At 40.9% G+C, this 16,866-nt stretch overlaps 2 protein-coding genes across 6 annotated transcripts in view; one reads left to right on the forward strand and one right to left on the reverse strand.

Annotated features, from left to right (window-relative positions):
- NMNAT1 (nicotinamide nucleotide adenylyltransferase 1) overlaps positions 1-9,671 on the reverse strand; it is a 26,765-nt gene extending 17,094 nt beyond the window's left edge. The window contains exon 1 of one of the 2 annotated variants that reach the window (XM_014849841.3): positions 9,534-9,671. The gene's annotated coding sequence lies outside the window, so the exon portion shown is untranslated. Of the gene's footprint in view, positions 1-9,302 lie in introns of both variants that reach the window. The other variant, XM_044769641.2, reaches the window with a different exon arrangement.
- Positions 9,593-16,866, forward strand: part of LZIC (leucine zipper and CTNNBIP1 domain containing) — an 18,639-nt gene continuing 11,365 nt past the window's right edge. For 2 of the 4 annotated variants that reach the window (XM_014849843.3, XM_070511142.1), the window contains exons 1-4: positions 10,309-10,468; positions 13,801-13,909; positions 15,208-15,343; positions 15,643-15,741. In XM_014849843.3, the coding sequence (XP_014705329.1) occupies positions 13,809-13,909; positions 15,208-15,343; positions 15,643-15,741 (336 nt within the window). In that variant the 5' untranslated portion in view covers positions 10,309-10,468; positions 13,801-13,808. Of the gene's footprint in view, positions 9,702-10,308; positions 10,469-13,800; positions 13,910-15,207; positions 15,344-15,642; positions 15,742-16,866 lie in introns of those variants that run through there. The other 2 variants (XM_014849845.3, XM_070511143.1) reach the window with 2 other exon arrangements.

Raw genomic sequence — 16,866 nt, forward strand, 5'->3', positions numbered from 1 at the left:
TGACTTTCCAAACCTCTTTTTTTGTTTCAATGAAGTTAGTGGTATCAGCTGGATGGTTGCTATAGAAATAAGTATTGAAAAGGAAGAAGGAAAATAAAAATCTTAGCAATGAACAAAGGTTTAGTTTCAAAAGAACAGGGATTCAGATTGTATTTTGGAACAAGGTTGATTTATTGTTTCTTTAAAAACGCAGTGAGGGGGCCAGCCCAGTAGCGCGGCAGTTAAGTTCGCACGTTCTGCTTCAGCAGCCCAGGGTTTACCAGTTTAGATCCCAGGTATGGACCTATGCATCACTTGTCAAGCCATGCTGTGTCAGGTGTCCCACATACAAAGCAGAGGAAAATGGGCACGGATATTAGCTCAGGGCCAGTCTTCCTCAGCAAAAAGAGGATTGGCTGCAGATGTTAGCTCAGGGCTAATCTTCCTCAAAAAAAAAAAAAGAAAAAAATGCAGTGGGAAATTCTAGATTAAAAGTGACCACAGTCTCCTCCATATGGGTTACAACAATCTATTGCATCATGACAGTCAACTGTTGTCTAGAGAAAACAGTCAATTGACCCTTCCTGATGTTCTGTCTTCTTACTTTTTCTGTGTTTCCACAGATCCTGAGGTATTTTAAATAGGAGCTAGTTAATCACAGATGCTCTCAACGTCTTTACAAAGTGGAGACAACTCCATTTCTTGAGGAAAAGAACAGTATCTATTGGTGGGAGGAACAAATTCAATATAAACATCTCCTAACACAACTATGACAGACACAGACATTCACACGTGGAAATGATTGTGCTCCATCTGTTGCTCTGTTCAGGTGGTACCCACTGGAGAGGAGGTTACCTAACAAACACACTAGCCACCCACCACATCGACATTTTCTGAGCACCTTCCACATCCCAGACGTAGTGCTGAAAGTTAGGAATTAGAAACCTGAACCATCATACATTAATAATGAAATCCCCTGAAATAATTCTGTTACTATGATTGACAGAAACTATTTAAAAATAACACAGCCTTGGGGGCTGGCCCCATGGCTGAGTGGTTAAATTCATGTGCTCCGCTGCAGGCAGCCCACTGTTTCATTGGTTCGAATCCTGGACGCGGACATGGCACTGCTCATCAAACCACGCTGAGGCAGCGTCCCACATGCCACAACTAGAAGGACCCACAACGAAGAATATACAACTATGTACCGGGGGGCTTTAGGGAGAAAAAGGAAAAAAATAAAATCTTTAAAAAAAAATAATAACACAGCCTTTACATTCTTTAGACCTCATTAACCAAACATTAACATGTCAGATAAATGCCAAATTATCTCAAGATAGTATTTCTATCAGACGGAATTTCCTTTTTTTCTGAACTCTCTATCTTGCCACCCCCCCAAACCTGATCTACCTGAAGATCTCAGCAGATGACAACTCCATTCTTCCAGCTGCCAAGGCCAAGTACAGTAGTCCCCCCTTCTCTGTGGTTTCACTTTTTGTAGTTTCAGTTAACCACAGTCAACCGTGGTCTGAAAATATTAAACGGAAAATTCCATAAATAAACATTTCATGTTTTAGATTGCACGCCCTTCTGAGTAGCGTGATGACATCTCGCACTGTCCTGCTGTCCCGCCCTTGACGTGAATCATCCTTTGGTCCAGTGTATCCACATCAAATATGCTACCTACCTATTAATCACTCAGTAGTCATCTCGGTTATCAGATGGACTGTCGTGGTATGGCAGTGCTTGCAGTCAAATAACCCTTATTTTCCTTAATAATGGCCCCAAAGCACAAGACCAGTGATGCTGGCAATTCAGGTATGCCAAAGAGAAGCCATCAAGTGCTTCCTCTAAGAGAAAAGCTGAAAGTTCTCGACTTAATAAGGAAGGAAAAAAATCGTATGCTTAGGTTGCTAAGATCTATGGTAAGAACCAATCTTTTACCCACAAAAATATGAAGAAGGAAAAAGAAATATGCGCTAGTTCTGTCGCACCTCAAACATAAACATATAGGACAAAACATAGTACATAGAGGCTTTGGTACCAGTTGTGGTTTCAGCACCCACTGGGGGTCTTGGAATGTACCCCCCATGGAGAACGGGGGACAATTGTACCTCAAATCATCCTTAATGCCCTTCTTTCCCCACGCCCCATCACGAAATCCTAGTGGCTTCACCTTCAAAACGCACGGCAGAATCCAACGATTTTTCGCTATTTAGAAATTTTTAACTGTTTGTAAATCCGAGAAGCTGTTTTTGTTTTTTTTTTTAAGATTTTATTTTTCCCTTTTCTCCCCAAAGCCCCCCGGTACACAGTTGTGTATTTTTGGTTGTGGGTCCTTCTAGTTGTGGCACGTGGGACACCACCTCAGCATGGCCTGATGAGCGGTGCCATATCCACACCCAGGATCCGAACCTGCGAAACCCTCAGCCGCGGAAGCAGAACGTGTGAACTTAGCCACTCGGCCACGGGGTCTGCTCCCAAGAAGCTGCTTCTTAAGACCAAGGCTGCTTGGTATTTCTGTGTCTTGAAATTATGCAACATTCTTAACATAACTTCAGAAAATGAAATTATGTTTCATAATTGATAAGCATAACTTGAAGCATAATTTGAACCAGCACTTTAATCCATCACCTATAAAACCGAATTTTTACTTACTTTTATGGTTTTATCATTTCCTCCAAAACCAAATCTGGTTTCATGAGAGTTAATTTCACTAAGAAACATCTGTTTTATGCTACTAGTAGCTTACGAAATATAAACTATACTCTTTCTGATACAGGTGAAAATGATAAAATTCTAAAACGGCTATTTTTCAGCTCTCTCATAATTTAGACAGCCACAATCAGCAACTTCCCTCACAGACTAACAAAATTCTCTGTGATGACCCATGTTCGCTCAGAGGGGAAGGAACTTTGTTGAGCAACTATTGTGTGGGGGGATGCTTTGTTCTGGGTTCTTAGCCGGGGGCCTGGGCTTCAGGGGTATAACATCTCTGAACCTCAAAGCAAAACGTGGGGGGTGTGCACATATGATCAGCTTTCTGGGACAACATCAAGGGAGGTTTGAGAAACAAAAAATATTAAGCATTAAACTCACTAAATTTCCTATAAGGAAAAAATATTTGATGTTTGACATCTACTACTTCCCATTTAAAAATTTAAAAAACTTATATTTAAAATTAGTCTTCATACTACTTTTCCCACACTTGCTAAACCCTAGAAGTAAGTGAAAAACTTCTAGCTACTAATCGAATTGAGTAGCAAATTTCCAACTGCTCATTTTAATCTGAAAGTTTGGCTGTATATGACATACTATTGTCTTCAACATATATTTTCTGCTTATATTGAAAAGAAAGATATGTAGGGCCAGCCCCGTGGCCGAGTGGTTAAGTTCATGCGCTCCGCTTCGGCGGCCCAGGGTTTCAGTGGTTTGGATCCTGGGTGCGGACATGGCACCACTCATCAGGCCATGCTGAGGCGGGGTCCCACACAGCACAACCAGAGGCACTCACAACCAGAATATACAACTATGTACTGGGGGGCTTTGGGGAGAAGAATAAAAAAAAAAAGGAAAGAAAACTGACAACAGTTTTTTGCTCAGGTGCCAATCCTTAAAAAAAAAAAGAAAGATATGTAATAATGGAATTCCTAATTAGACCCGTCTTAGTTAAATATTTCACTAGGGAGAGGTCAAAAAATTCCACAAAGAAGTTTTCTTTTTCTTTTTTTACTTTACTAGAATTTTTAAAAAAGTTAACATTGGAAGACTGTTTTTAGGGTCTCCTCCCCCTCAGATGTGATACTAGGGAGCCTGGATTCTATCCTGTAGAGAATGGGGATATATTACAGGGTTTAAATAGGGAGAAACCTATCAGAGCACTTTAGAAATAACTCTCATTCACTCATCATGGTTCAGCAAATACTTCTTGAGCAATTACTAGGCTGTAGATCCTGGGAATAAAGCAGTAAACAAAACTGTCAAAATTCCTTAGTCACATGGAGCTTACATTCCAGCGTTGGGGAACATAGTTAAGATAGATACATATATATACATGGCATATTAAGTAATGGAGCTATGAGAAAAACATAGCAGGGCAAGAGGATAAGCAGTGTTGGAATTCTAAACCGGGCGGTCAGGAAAGCCCTCACTGAGTGACATTTGAGCAAAGAATTCCAGGAGGCAAGGGAGTGAGCCACGCAGGTATCTGACGGAAGACAAAGGTAACAATGCAAAGCTGAGGCAGAAGCATGCCTGTCGCATTCCAGGAACAGCGACATCAGAATGGCTGAGGCACTCTTCCTTCTGAGGCACAGAAGGAAGGAGCAGCAGATGTAGTCAAAGAGGTAACAGGGAGCCAATGCAGGGTTTTGAGCAGAGGAGTGACATGATCTAATATATTTTTAAAGGATCTCTCTGGCTGAAGTTGAGAACGGAATATAGGGAGAAATGAGGGTGGAAGCAAAGAGGCCACATAGGAAGTTACTCCAGTAACCCAATTGAGAGCTGATGCAGACTTGGACCAAAGTGGACATGGCACAAATGGTGAGAAGTCATGAGACTGTGGATATATCAGATAGGTAGGACCAAGGTGATTTGCTGATGGATGGACTGTGGGCTATGAGAGAGAGAAGTTGAGGATTCTCTAAGTTTTTGGCCTAAGCAACTAAAAGAATAGAGTTATCTTTAATTAAGAAGAGAAAGATGGCCATGGAGCAGGTTGAGGAGAGATTAGTAACTCAGTGTATAAAGAAGTTAAATTTGGGATATCTATTAGACATCCAAATGGTGACATTAGGTAGGCAAATGGAGAACAGAACCAAGTTCAGGGGAGAGGTCCAGACTAGAGATTTACTACAGATTTGGGGCATCTGCATACAGATAGTATTTAAACTCATGAGACTGGATGACATTACCAAGAGAGTGAGTGAAGACAGAATGACCGGCAGCATGGCCATCACCTGGGAGCTGGTTAGAAATGAAGAATCACAAGCCCTACTCTAGACCTACTGGATCAAAATTTGCATATTAACAAGATCCGCAGGTGATTTGCACGCATCGTCAAGTTTGCAAAGCACTACTTTGGAGCACTGCATCGGCAGAGATGAGAGACGAGGAAGGGTAATAACAGGAGGGACGGTGTCAAGGGTTTACAAATGGATCGGTCAACTGAATGGAGAAGGGGAGGAGGAGGAGGAGCAGATGGAGGAGGAAGAGATTTCTGACTTAAGTGACTGGGTGGATGGTGTACCACTAGTCAACAGAGTATTTTGGGAAACACAGGTTGGGAGGTGTGGAGAGAGGCATAAAGGGACAGGCTACCGTTTTATAGGTGTTGAATGTGAGGTACATAGAGGACATCCACATCGAGAGATCTAGCAGGCAGAAAGAAATAGACTAGAACCTAGCAGTAAAACCCAGAGATACTGAACACTGTCTTCAACAGGCTCTCATGGTGAAGAGAAAATTGTTTCTTTGATTTGATTTTTTTTTGAAGAACAGATTTAGAACATTGGTAGGTCAAGGGGAAAGCACCACTAGGAAGCCACGGAAGCTGCAAGAAAGCAAATAATTGATGGAGGAAGGTCCTTAAGCATACCATAGAGAAAGGATCTTAGGTAAGAATTAAGAAGAGAGCTTAAAAATAATGGGGAGAAATGAAAACATATGTCCATACAAAGAATTGTGTGGTTTGCCTTTATACATAATAGCCAAAAACTGGAAACAATTCAAATATTAATCAAGAGATGAATGAATGAATGATTAAGAAAAGTTGGTATAATCTACAGATTCAACACTATCCCAATCAGAATCCCACTGACATTGTTTACAGAATTAGAACAAAGAATCCTAAAATTCATACGGGGCAACAAAAGACCCTGAATTGCTAAAGCAATCCTGAGAAAGAAGAACAAAGCGGGAGGCATCACAATCCCTGACTTCAAAACATACTACAAAGCTACAGTAATCAAAACAGCATGGTACTGGTACAAAAACAGGTGCACAGATCAATGGAACAGAATTGAAAGCCCAGAAATAAAACCACACATCTATGGACAGCTTGTCTTTGACAAAGGAGCTGAGGGCATACAATGGAGAGAAGAAAGTCTTTTCAACAAATGGTGCTGGGAAAACTGGAAAGCCATATGTAAAAGAATGAAAATTGACCATTCTTTTTCACCATTCACCAAAATAAACTCAAGATGGATCAAAGACCTAAAGGTGAGACCTGAAACCATAAAGCTTCTAGAAGAAAACGTAGGCAGTACACTCTGACATCAGTATTAAAAGGATCTTTTCAGACACCATGTCTTCTCAGAGAAGGGAAACAATAGAAAGAATAAACAAATGGGACTTCATCAGACTAAAGAGCTTCTTCAAGGCAAATGAAGAGGATTGAAACAAAAAAAACAACCCACTAACTGGGAAAAAATATTTGCAAGTCATATATCTGACAAAGGCTTAATATCCATAATATATAAAGAACTCTCACAACTCAACAACAAAAAAATCAAACCACCCAATCAAAAAATGGGCTGGAGACATGAAAAGACATTTCTCCAAAGAAGATATATGGATGGCCAATAGGCACATGAAAAGATGCTCATCATCGCTGATCATCAGGGAAATGCAAATCAAAACTACACTAAGATATCACCTTACACCCATTAGAATGACAAAAATATCTAAAACTAATAGTAACAAATGTTGGAGAGGTTGTAGAGAAAAAGGAACCCTCATACACTGCTGGTGGGAATGCAAACTGGTGCAGCCACTATGGAAAACAGCATGGAGATTCCTCAAAAAATTAAAAATAGAACTACCATACGATCCAGCCATTCCACTACTGGGTATCTATCCAAAGAGCTTGAAGTCAGCAATCCCAAAAGTCCTATGTACCCCAATGTTCACTGCAGCATTATTTACAATAGTCAAGACATGGAAGCAACCTAAGTGCCCATCAACAGATGAATGGATAAAGAAGATGTGGTGCATAATACAATGGAATACTACTCAGCTGCAAAACAGAACAAAATCATTGCATTTGCAATAACATGGATGGACCTTGAGGGAATCATGTTAAGTGAAATAAGCCAGTTAGAGAAGGACAATCTCTGCATGACTCCACTCATATGAGGAATTTAAAAATGTGGACTAAGAGAACAGTTTAGTGGATACCAGGGGAAAGGTGGGGTGGGGGTGGGCACAAAGGGTGAAGTGGTGCACCTACAACACGAATGACAAACATTAATGTACAAGTGAAATTTCACAAGATTGTAACCTATCATTAACTCAATAAAAAAAAAAAAAGAAAAAGAAAAGTTGGTATAGCCATATAATGGAATACTACCAGGCCATAAGAAGGAGTCAACTACTAATACAAATAACATGGCTGAATCTCACAGACATTATTTTGAGTGAAAGAAGCCAGATAGAAAAAAGTACATACGGTATGATTCCAGTTATATGAAATCCCAGAACAGACAATTTAATCTATAAGGACAGAAGGCAGATCAGTAGTTGCCTGCGGTTGGGAAATTGACAGCAGAGGGGCAGAAAACTTCAGGGTTCCTGCTTATGAAAGTCTCACTTTATCTCCTGTGCTCCTCACTGAATGGTAATACATTCACTCATTCTGATTGGATGGACCTATTCCTTATGAATATATATCCGATTATGCTTAATTAACTATAATGACGATGAGGATAATAGTAACATTCACTGAGTTCTTCCCCGTGAGCCAAGCAATACGCTAAGCACTCATGTAATCCTTACAACACTCCAATAAAGAAGGCACTGTTATTATTCCTTTTTTTTAACAGATGAGGAAACTGAACCTGAAAGAGGTTAACTTGCTCAAGATCTCACAGCTCCCATAACAACATTACTCTAAAAGTTCATGCTCTTAACCATTACCCAAGACTTACAGTGGTACAAGCTATCTACTAGTAGACATTTAAAAGAGGTCCACGTGTTCAGAGAGCTTTGGTTTCATAGTTCTTCTTGTTAGCCACTCAAGTTTCACCTGCCCCAGAGTTTTTTCTACTGGGTAGAGAAAATAGTGGAGTGCAACTTACACTCTCTGGACTCCCATTCTAAGTCCAAGTTGAAGTGTCCTAACCTCCTGCAGCTGCCAAGTGGTATTCATCAGGTTTTCCACTTCTTACTCCTAGCTCTGAGGTTATTTTCCCCAATGCTCTATCCAGTGATACCTACCTAACATCAATCCTCTTTTTCCAATTTCTTCTCTTCCTTCCTGCACCTCCCCTGCCCCCAAGAGCTTGGATTCTATTTTTGTTTGAGAACTGGAACCCAAACCAATATCTCTTACTTATGCACTAGGAATAGTTTTTGATTATTCATTAACTCTAAACAAGAACCCAAAGGCACATCCTCAGCATAGAACCGCTGAAACAGATTAAATCACCAATAAAGAAGATCAGGCAAATAGGATACACATACGGTGAGGCCATTCCTCCTCAGCCTCTAAGGCTGCACACACCGAAACCAACACAAACGACTGTATTATCATCATCAAAATTTGAGGAGGGACACAACGAGCAAACATTTATTCAGCAAGTTCTTCAAATGATGAAAGACGACGGTATATTTTCCAGTTTTGTTTTGTTTCGCAGTGACCCTATTTGTCCCCGAGAGTTCCATATTACTCAAAACGTTGACACTTCCACACACATTCACATATCGAAACTTAGGTAGCAGCCACTTACTCTTACAAAGGAAATTCTGTGAATCTGAAGCGTTTTGCAAGGTAGGCAGGCTTTTGGAACCATTCCAACTTGCCTGTCACTAGTCCTCCATAACTTGGGCTAGAACAGTGGTTTCACATTCAAATTGTAACTCTGGAAAACGATTTATGGTAATAAGGAACTCTGTGATCAGAAAGAACTGACAGAATTAATTCTGGTCGAGTTCTACGGTAATCTGAGCTGGAAGCTTGTTCTGGGCAGCTGAGATACAATCAGCTCAAAGACAACACCTCTGAAACAATCTTTCCTTAAACCCTGATGTCTTGCGGACTACTAACTCTTCAAGGAGATAGGCTGCGAACCCCAGAAGTGGTTTCCACCTAATATCCGAGTAACTTAAAGCGCTGCCCAACAGCTAGGAGTCTCCCCCGTAAGGGGCGTGCCAAACCGCTTCCAGGAGGGTGGGTCCAGCCTCTTAGGGCTTCGGAAAGAAGCATTTCGGAGGAAAGAGAAGTTCAGAAGGGAGGACTTCTTCCTCTGCCCCCCGCCCCCCACCTCCGCCAAGCTCAAGAAGCCTCTGGGAGGTTTTCTGGTTTTTTTCCGGGTTGAATTCACCTGTTCCGAAGGCCAGAGGCAAAGTGACCGAGGTTTTGGGTTCTACAGAGAGATCGAAACACTGAAGAGGCCAGACTGTGCCCCAAACTTGAACATGACCTTGCCTCGGGGACCGTTGTACTTGACCCTCAAAGACCGCACCATCTTGGACTCCCCTTATCTTGCGACAAAAAGTCAGGGGCTGACTCCCCTAGACACCGGGTTCTCAGCAGCTCCAGGACGGGGACTTACCACATCCTCAGGGCCGCCGGGCCTGAGCCCTCAGGGAGACAACCCGCAACCCGGACGCTAGCGCGGGGAACACCACTGCCTCGCCCTCATTGGCTCCAGGAGGCCGGAAGTGTGTGCGTCCGGCGGAAGTACTTCTCCTGCGCGCGTGGGCCCGGCCGGGACCCTCAGGTAGGCGGGGCCCCTGGCTCCGAACTCTGGGACCGACTGGTGGGCGGAGGCGACCAGGGGACCCCCGAGGGGCTGAGGAGGTTGTCTCGGTTCTGGTCCGGGAGGGCCGGAAGATTTTCGGGGGCGGCGGGTCACGGCGACCTCTGGTGGCAACCCGGGCCTAGTGGAGCCCGGCCGCCGCGGGACCCGAGTCCGGGAGCTTCAAGGTCCCCCGTGGGGGTGGGATTTGGGGCGGTGGCAGGAGCTGCGCGCTGACCGCGTCCAGGTGGTTGAAGTCCAAACGCAGCTCACTTCCAGCCGGGGAAACCTGCGCTCTGCGGCCTCCCCTTTTCCGTGCTCTGGGTTTGACAGCTTCCCCCAGGGCGGGCCCGGGTGCGGGGTTATCCCCAGTAACACCCTCGGCCTCACTAGGAAAACCTCGGAAAGGCTGCCAGAGGCGCCGTGCAGAGAAACAGGTGTCCTCCTCACCCTCCGCCCGCCCCCGTGATGTCTTCCTAGAAAGAAGGGGGTGTGTTTAGGCTGCTCAAGTGGAAGTTATCTGGGCTGCTTTAGGCCAAGTTTATATATAGTACATAAAACTATTTGTTAATGGTTTCCCTTTTCCCAGCCAATTCCACCGCCAGGTAGTTTGAACTTTGAGCCTCTTGTACTGCTGATGAACAATTTCACTTTCTTCAAGTTTATGACACTTGGAACTTCAAGAATTGGAGGTTTATGTATTTTGAGACCGGTTAGCACTGTGCAGAGTTCAGAGTACTAACAGACAGGTGAGCAAGAATGAGTCCCTTCCACTCCAGATTAGTTTTTGAGCGCCATTTCTGCAGTTTCGGTAAGAGGTGCACCACCCGTATTGAGTGCTAGGTGGTGCCAGCGAGTTAATCTTTCTGGGATAAATCTCAAGTAATGTAGCGCCAGGTTAAGGCTTTTGAAGTGCCTCCATCTTCCCTGAAAATTTTTTAGAATAGCTTTACCTCCTTAAAATATGTTGTGCCTGTATATACTCATCCAGTTATCGAATATCTATTCAGTATTAAGTGCTGAGGAGGCTAGGAGAGGAATCATTTTCTGCTGTCAGAGTTTACAGTTTGGAGAAAAAGACAAACGTGCTATAATGAAATCACGTATAATTCAAGGCAGAAACAAGTCCTCAATAGAGAATAAGATGCAGTGGAAGAAGCTATCAATTCTTATTCATTTACCAATTTTTTTTTTTTTTTTTTTGAGGAAAACTGGCCCCGAGCTAACATCCATGCCCATTTTCCTCTACTTTATATATGGGATGCCTGCCACAGCATGGCTTACCAAGCGGTGCCATGTCCACACCCGGGATCCAAACCGGTGAACCCCAGGCCTCCGAAGCTGAACATGCGCACCTAATCGCTGAGCCACTGGGCCAGCCCCTCGTTTACCAATTATTTATCCACTACTTTCTATTGGCCCAGCATTGTGGTAGATGCTGGTGTGTAAAGAAAAATAAAATCCTACTCTCAAATAACTCACAACTAGTGATTGGGAGGGAACCAAGGAAAGTATTAGGGAGAAGGTGAAACTTGAGCTAGACCTTGAAGAATGGATGATCTGGGCTTGATGAGTAGAAAAAATGCAGGCTCAAAAGAGAAGGATGAAAGTGCATGACGTGTTTTGAAACAGCAAGTAGTTCAGCATGATTAGACTGTAGGAAATTAAGCCTGAAAAGATACTTTCCATTTTATCTTGGGTTTGCCTTGACTTTTGCTGGGAAATTCAACAGATTTAAGAGTAAAATTTAATTGTATACTTCAAGGAGAAATTATACATGAAGCATAGCTATAATAAATTATATTTCTGGCTAACTTATTAATTATACATGAATCTATTATATATGAAATATAGCTATAGTAAATTACACTTCTGGTCATAATGTAGCTCATTTATATTTACATATCATTAATGATCATGGATGATTTAAGCCAATTTTAAAAGATATGGTAGTAATCTTTTTAAAAAACTGATTTCATTTATCTTGAATATAATGTAAGGAATCCTCTTCATTGAAGTTCACGTATCAAATCATCTGGTAATGCTTATATGTAGGGAAATTTTAAATGCTTTAATAAGTTACCCTAGAATTTAGGTTTTGATGAATGGTTATACCTAATATTAAGCAAAATGTATTTCCTGAAAGGAATGCAAGTTTAATTTTTATAAATGGAAAAACTTAAGTGCTATAAATGATAAGGTAAATGCATACAATATCAATACACCAAAGTCAGTAGCTTTTCTCTACACCAGCAATAATCAGAAATTGTTCCCTGTTCCCAATATTAACAAAAAATACAAAATATCTGAGAAAAGCCAATGTTCAAGGCTTTGGGGAATAAAAAATAGTTTTATTTTTAAACTAAGGATCATAGAAGAAAGTCGAGATAAATGGGGAGATGTATTGCTTGATAGGAAGATTCAAATTTCAAAGATACAGATTTTCTCAGTATTAGTCTCTAATTTTAATGTAATCCCTGTCAAAATTTCAGTTGACTTTTTAAGAGAATTTGACAAACTGATTCTTAAATTCATCTAGGAGAGAAAATGCACAAGAATTATTGGGGGAAAACAACCCCACGATAATAAAGGGAACTCCTTATCGGTTATCAGTGTACACCAGCTCTAAAGCTATAATAATTAAAACAGTGAGCTGATGCCTTATGACCAGAACGTTATCAATGAAACAGACTTGGTCTGTTTCTATTGAGTCTACATTAGAGGTGGCATAAATGAATACTGACTGGTAAACAGTGTTGGGACAACTGGCTGTCCATTTGAAAGAAAATGAAATACTACACAGCATTAACAAAAAAGTTGCAGGTGGCTTAAAGAGCTAAATGTAAAAAATGTATAACCTAGGGGCCGGTCCAGTGGTGCACCAGTGAAGTTCGCACGTTCCGCTCCGGCGGCCCGGGGTTTGCCGGTTCCCATCCCGGGTGCGGACATGGCACCACTTGGAAGCCATGCTGTGGCAGGCGTCCCACATATAAAGTAGAGGAAGATGGGCACGGATGTTAGCCCAGGACCAGTCTTCCTCAGCAAAAAGAAGAAGGATTGGCGGCAGATGTTAGCTCTGGGCTAATCTTCCTCAAAAATAAAAAAATACATATATACATATATAACCTATAAAAGTCTTAAAATATAAAATAGTATATTTTTAAAAATCTTGAAATGGTTAGGGCTTGCCTTCATGGGTCACAAAACTAAGAAGACTTAAAGGAGAAGATAGATAGATTTGGCCATTAAAAATAATAATTTAGGGGGCCAGCCCCGTGGCCTAGTGGTTAAGTTTAGTATGCTCTGCTTTGGTGGCCTGGGTTCATTTCCTGGGCATGGACCTGTACCACTTGACAGTGGCCATGCTGTGGCGGCAACCCACGTATAAAATAGAGGAAGATTGGCACAGATGTTACCTTAGGGGGAATCTTCCTCAGCAAAATAATAATAATAATAATAATTTATCATTGTGTGACAAAAAACACCATATATAAAATTTAAAGTCTGGAGACAAGAGATAATATTTGCAACACGGCTACAAAGCCTTCATATCCATGTTATATAAATCAGTAAGAGAAAGATAATCCAGTGGAAAAATGGGCACATTTCCAAAGAAGAAATTCACATCAAAAGTTGTTCATGCCCACAACTCATTAGGTAAATGCACACAAGACCAAGAAGATAACACGAGGAGTGGTGTGAGTCTTGGCGCAGACTTGTTAAGAAGGAAAAGGAATAGTACAATGAATCTTTTTGTCAAGCAAAGTCACACCTGCTCTGTTTCTTTATAAATCTATTTCTGTATTTTCGTTTATCAAATCTGTTTAAAGTAAGATATACCAATAGTGAAGACTTCTAACTAATTTGTCAAGTCAATTAAGAAGATTGCCAGGCGTTTTTGTGAGGTGTTACTACTATATGAATTTAAACTTTTTTATCTAAATTGAGATTTTCTTTGCACAACTGTCTTTCCCACACCTGTAGCTCAGAAAGAGTATAGCCTATTTTAAATTGCATTGGTATGTTGAATCGTTTCAAATAACTGAATATATATTGTATGTGGGTTTATTCTTCAACTTAGAGATTAAAATGGCTTCCAGAGGAAAGACAGAGACCAGCAAATTAAAGCAGAATTTAGAAGAACAGTTGGATAGACTAATGCAGCAATTACAAGATCTGGAGGAATGCAGGTAATAGTATAATTGTATGCTGCTATGCTATAAAATGGCTTTTTTTTTTTTTCTGCAGGTAGATTACAGGCTCCGTGGGTGCAAACCCATGTGTGATTTTGGTTTCCCCTGTAGTGTTCTTCACAGTGCTTTGTTCTAGAAATAAACTCAGTGCAGCCTTTGGAGGCATATAAACTGGATGTGAAAGCCTTTTGATTAATTACTGAGTGTGAACTTGGGCAAAATACTTAACCCACTTATGTTTCCATTTCCTCCAGTGTGAAGTGGAAATACTAACACCTACCTTGTCTTTTAGTATTTAAATAGTCCTGCCTGGTATCAAGCTTAGAAGGTACTACTTGAACTTCTAGTGTATGTTTTCAGCCTTAACTGCTCAAAGGACTAAGGCTGTTCTTTCTTTCTTTTCTTTCTTTCTTTTTTGCTTGAGGAAGATTGGCCCTGAGCTAACATCTGTGCCAGTCTTCCTGTATTTTCTATGTGGGTTGCTGCCACAGCATGGTTTTGACGAATGATGTAGGTCCACGCCCGGGATCTGAACCTGCAAACCCCAGGCTGCCACAGTGGAGTGCCCGAACTTAACCGCTACACCAATGGGCCGGCCCCATGCTGTTGTTTTTTTAAGAACCTTGAAAAGTTGTTATAAGTATTATAAATGAAGGGACTGACACAGTGCTTAGCCCAGAGTAGGAGCTTGATAAATGGGAGCTGTTATTTGAGGTAAATGTTTAATAAATGGGTTGTTTGATTTGAGAGTAAAAATAGCCTCTTACTCAGATGACATGTACTGCATTGCTTTTGTATTTCAAGGTGTACAAAATTTTACCTACCATCAGTGATAATGATGATCATAATAACAGCTATTTATCAAGTACCTGTTATATGCCAAGCGCTTTCCAGATTTCATTTAATGCTCATAGCAACGCTGTCGGAAGTACTGTCATTGTCTGCAGTTTATAGATAAGGGAACTGAGGCTTGGCTATGTGAAGTATCTTGCCCAAGGTTATACCATTGATTCCTAGGCTGCTTAAAGGGAAGGTATTATGTGGTTTGTTAAGGGTGCTTCATTTGGGTAAGAGAAAAATGTTTAATTATCAAAGTCACCTCACTGTAGGAAAACACCCAAACTACTAATATCCGAACACTAACACATACTAATTTTGATATTTACTTTCAACCTTTTTCCCCCCAAGACATTTTTTGTAAATATATGTATCTGAAGTCTTAGTGTGTAAATACTAAGATTGCTTTTTTCACTTGGAACTTTATATTTTTCTATATTATGTTCTCTGTACTTCAGAGAGGAACTTGATACAGATGAATATGAAGAAACCAAAAAGGAAACTCTGGAGCAACTAAGTGAATTTAATGATTCACTGAAGAAAATTATGTCTGGAAATATGACTTTGGTAGATGAGCTAAGTGGAATGCAACTGGTAAGCATAATTTACTCACATTGGTAACACAGGTTATTTTTTTCTTTATTTTTTTTCTAAGTATATTTAAGATAGAAAATGTATCCTTTTTTGGTTTTAACTTCTAGATGAGTGTCTACTTATGGATAAAACAGCATCTGCTTCTAGATCTTCATTTAGTTATGTATTTGACTCCAGTGACATGCACAGAAGTAGCAAATGGAAACTAAAATTGTAACAGTGTTTGATGAACAAAGACCTATTAATAATTAAAGATGCACCAATCAATTATTGCAATATCTGTATTCTTGTATTGCTAGGCTATCCAGGCAGCTATCAGTCAGGCCTTTAAAACCCCAGAGGTCATCAGATTGTTTGCAAAGAAACAACCAGGTCAGCTTCGGACAAGGTTAGCAGAGGTAAAGTTTCTTTAAATTGATCCAATTGCTGTGTGTGTTTCTTTTCTCAGCCCAAGAATTTGCTCATTATGTTGTTCTAAAGTTTAAAGATTGGTCAGTTGACAATGTACAACTCCAAGAGTGAACCCTAATGAAAACTATGGACTTTGGGTGATTATTACGTGTCAGTGTAGGTTCATTAGTTGTAGCAAATATACCACTGTCGTGGGGGGTGTTTATAACGGGGACGCTATGCGTGAGTCAAGGCAAGGAGTATGTGGGAAATCTCTGTATCTTTCGCTCAATTTACTGTGAACCTAAAACTGCTTTAAAAATCAGTCTATTAAAAAAAAATTGGTCGGGGGGCTGGCCCCGTGGCCGAGTGGTTAAGTTCGCGCGCTCCGCTGCAGGCGGCCCAGTGTTTCGTTAGTTCGAATCCTGGGCGCGGACATGGCACTGCTCATCAGACCACACTGAGGCAGTGTCCCACATGCCACAACTAGAAGAACCCACAACGAAGAATACACAACTATGTACCGGGGGGCTTTGGGGAGAAAAAGGAAAAAATAAAATCTTTAAAAAAAAAAAAAAAAATTTGGTCGGTTGAGTTTAGAGCCACAACCCATAGTTTTCTGACGAGAAGTTAGTCTTTTGAGTAATTATTGTTGATAACGATATGTAGAGGTTTAAACAGCATATGGCAGTTTAAATTGCTACTGACCACTTCTACTTAGACTCCACCTTTAAAGTTTTACCATTTACTTCTGGAGCCCTGAGTTGAAATCCCACCTAGAATTCATTAGCAGCATTGCCTTATGCATGTGTGGCCTTTTTCATCTAAGAATTTCAAACATCATTATAAACCTGTTACTTCAGGAAGTCTGTTTATAGACTTGAATCGAATTAGGGCATTAAAAAGTTATCTGCAGCCACTGGTAATTCAGTAGCATAGAGGTTAAGAGCATGGACTTGGGTCAGACTGGCTGGATTTGTATCCCTGCTCCACTGTGGAGGTATGTGACCTTGGGGAAGTTATTTTCTTCAACGTCTTTGTGCCTCAATTTCCCCATGTGTAAAAAGATGATAATGATAGTTCCTACCTCTATGGTTGTTATGAGGATTAAATGAAATAGTATCTGTAAAGCA

The sequence above is a fragment of the Equus asinus genome, chromosome 5, assembly GCF_041296235.1.
Source record: "Equus asinus isolate D_3611 breed Donkey chromosome 5, EquAss-T2T_v2, whole genome shotgun sequence".
Lineage (NCBI taxonomy): Eukaryota > Metazoa > Chordata > Mammalia > Perissodactyla > Equidae > Equus > Equus asinus.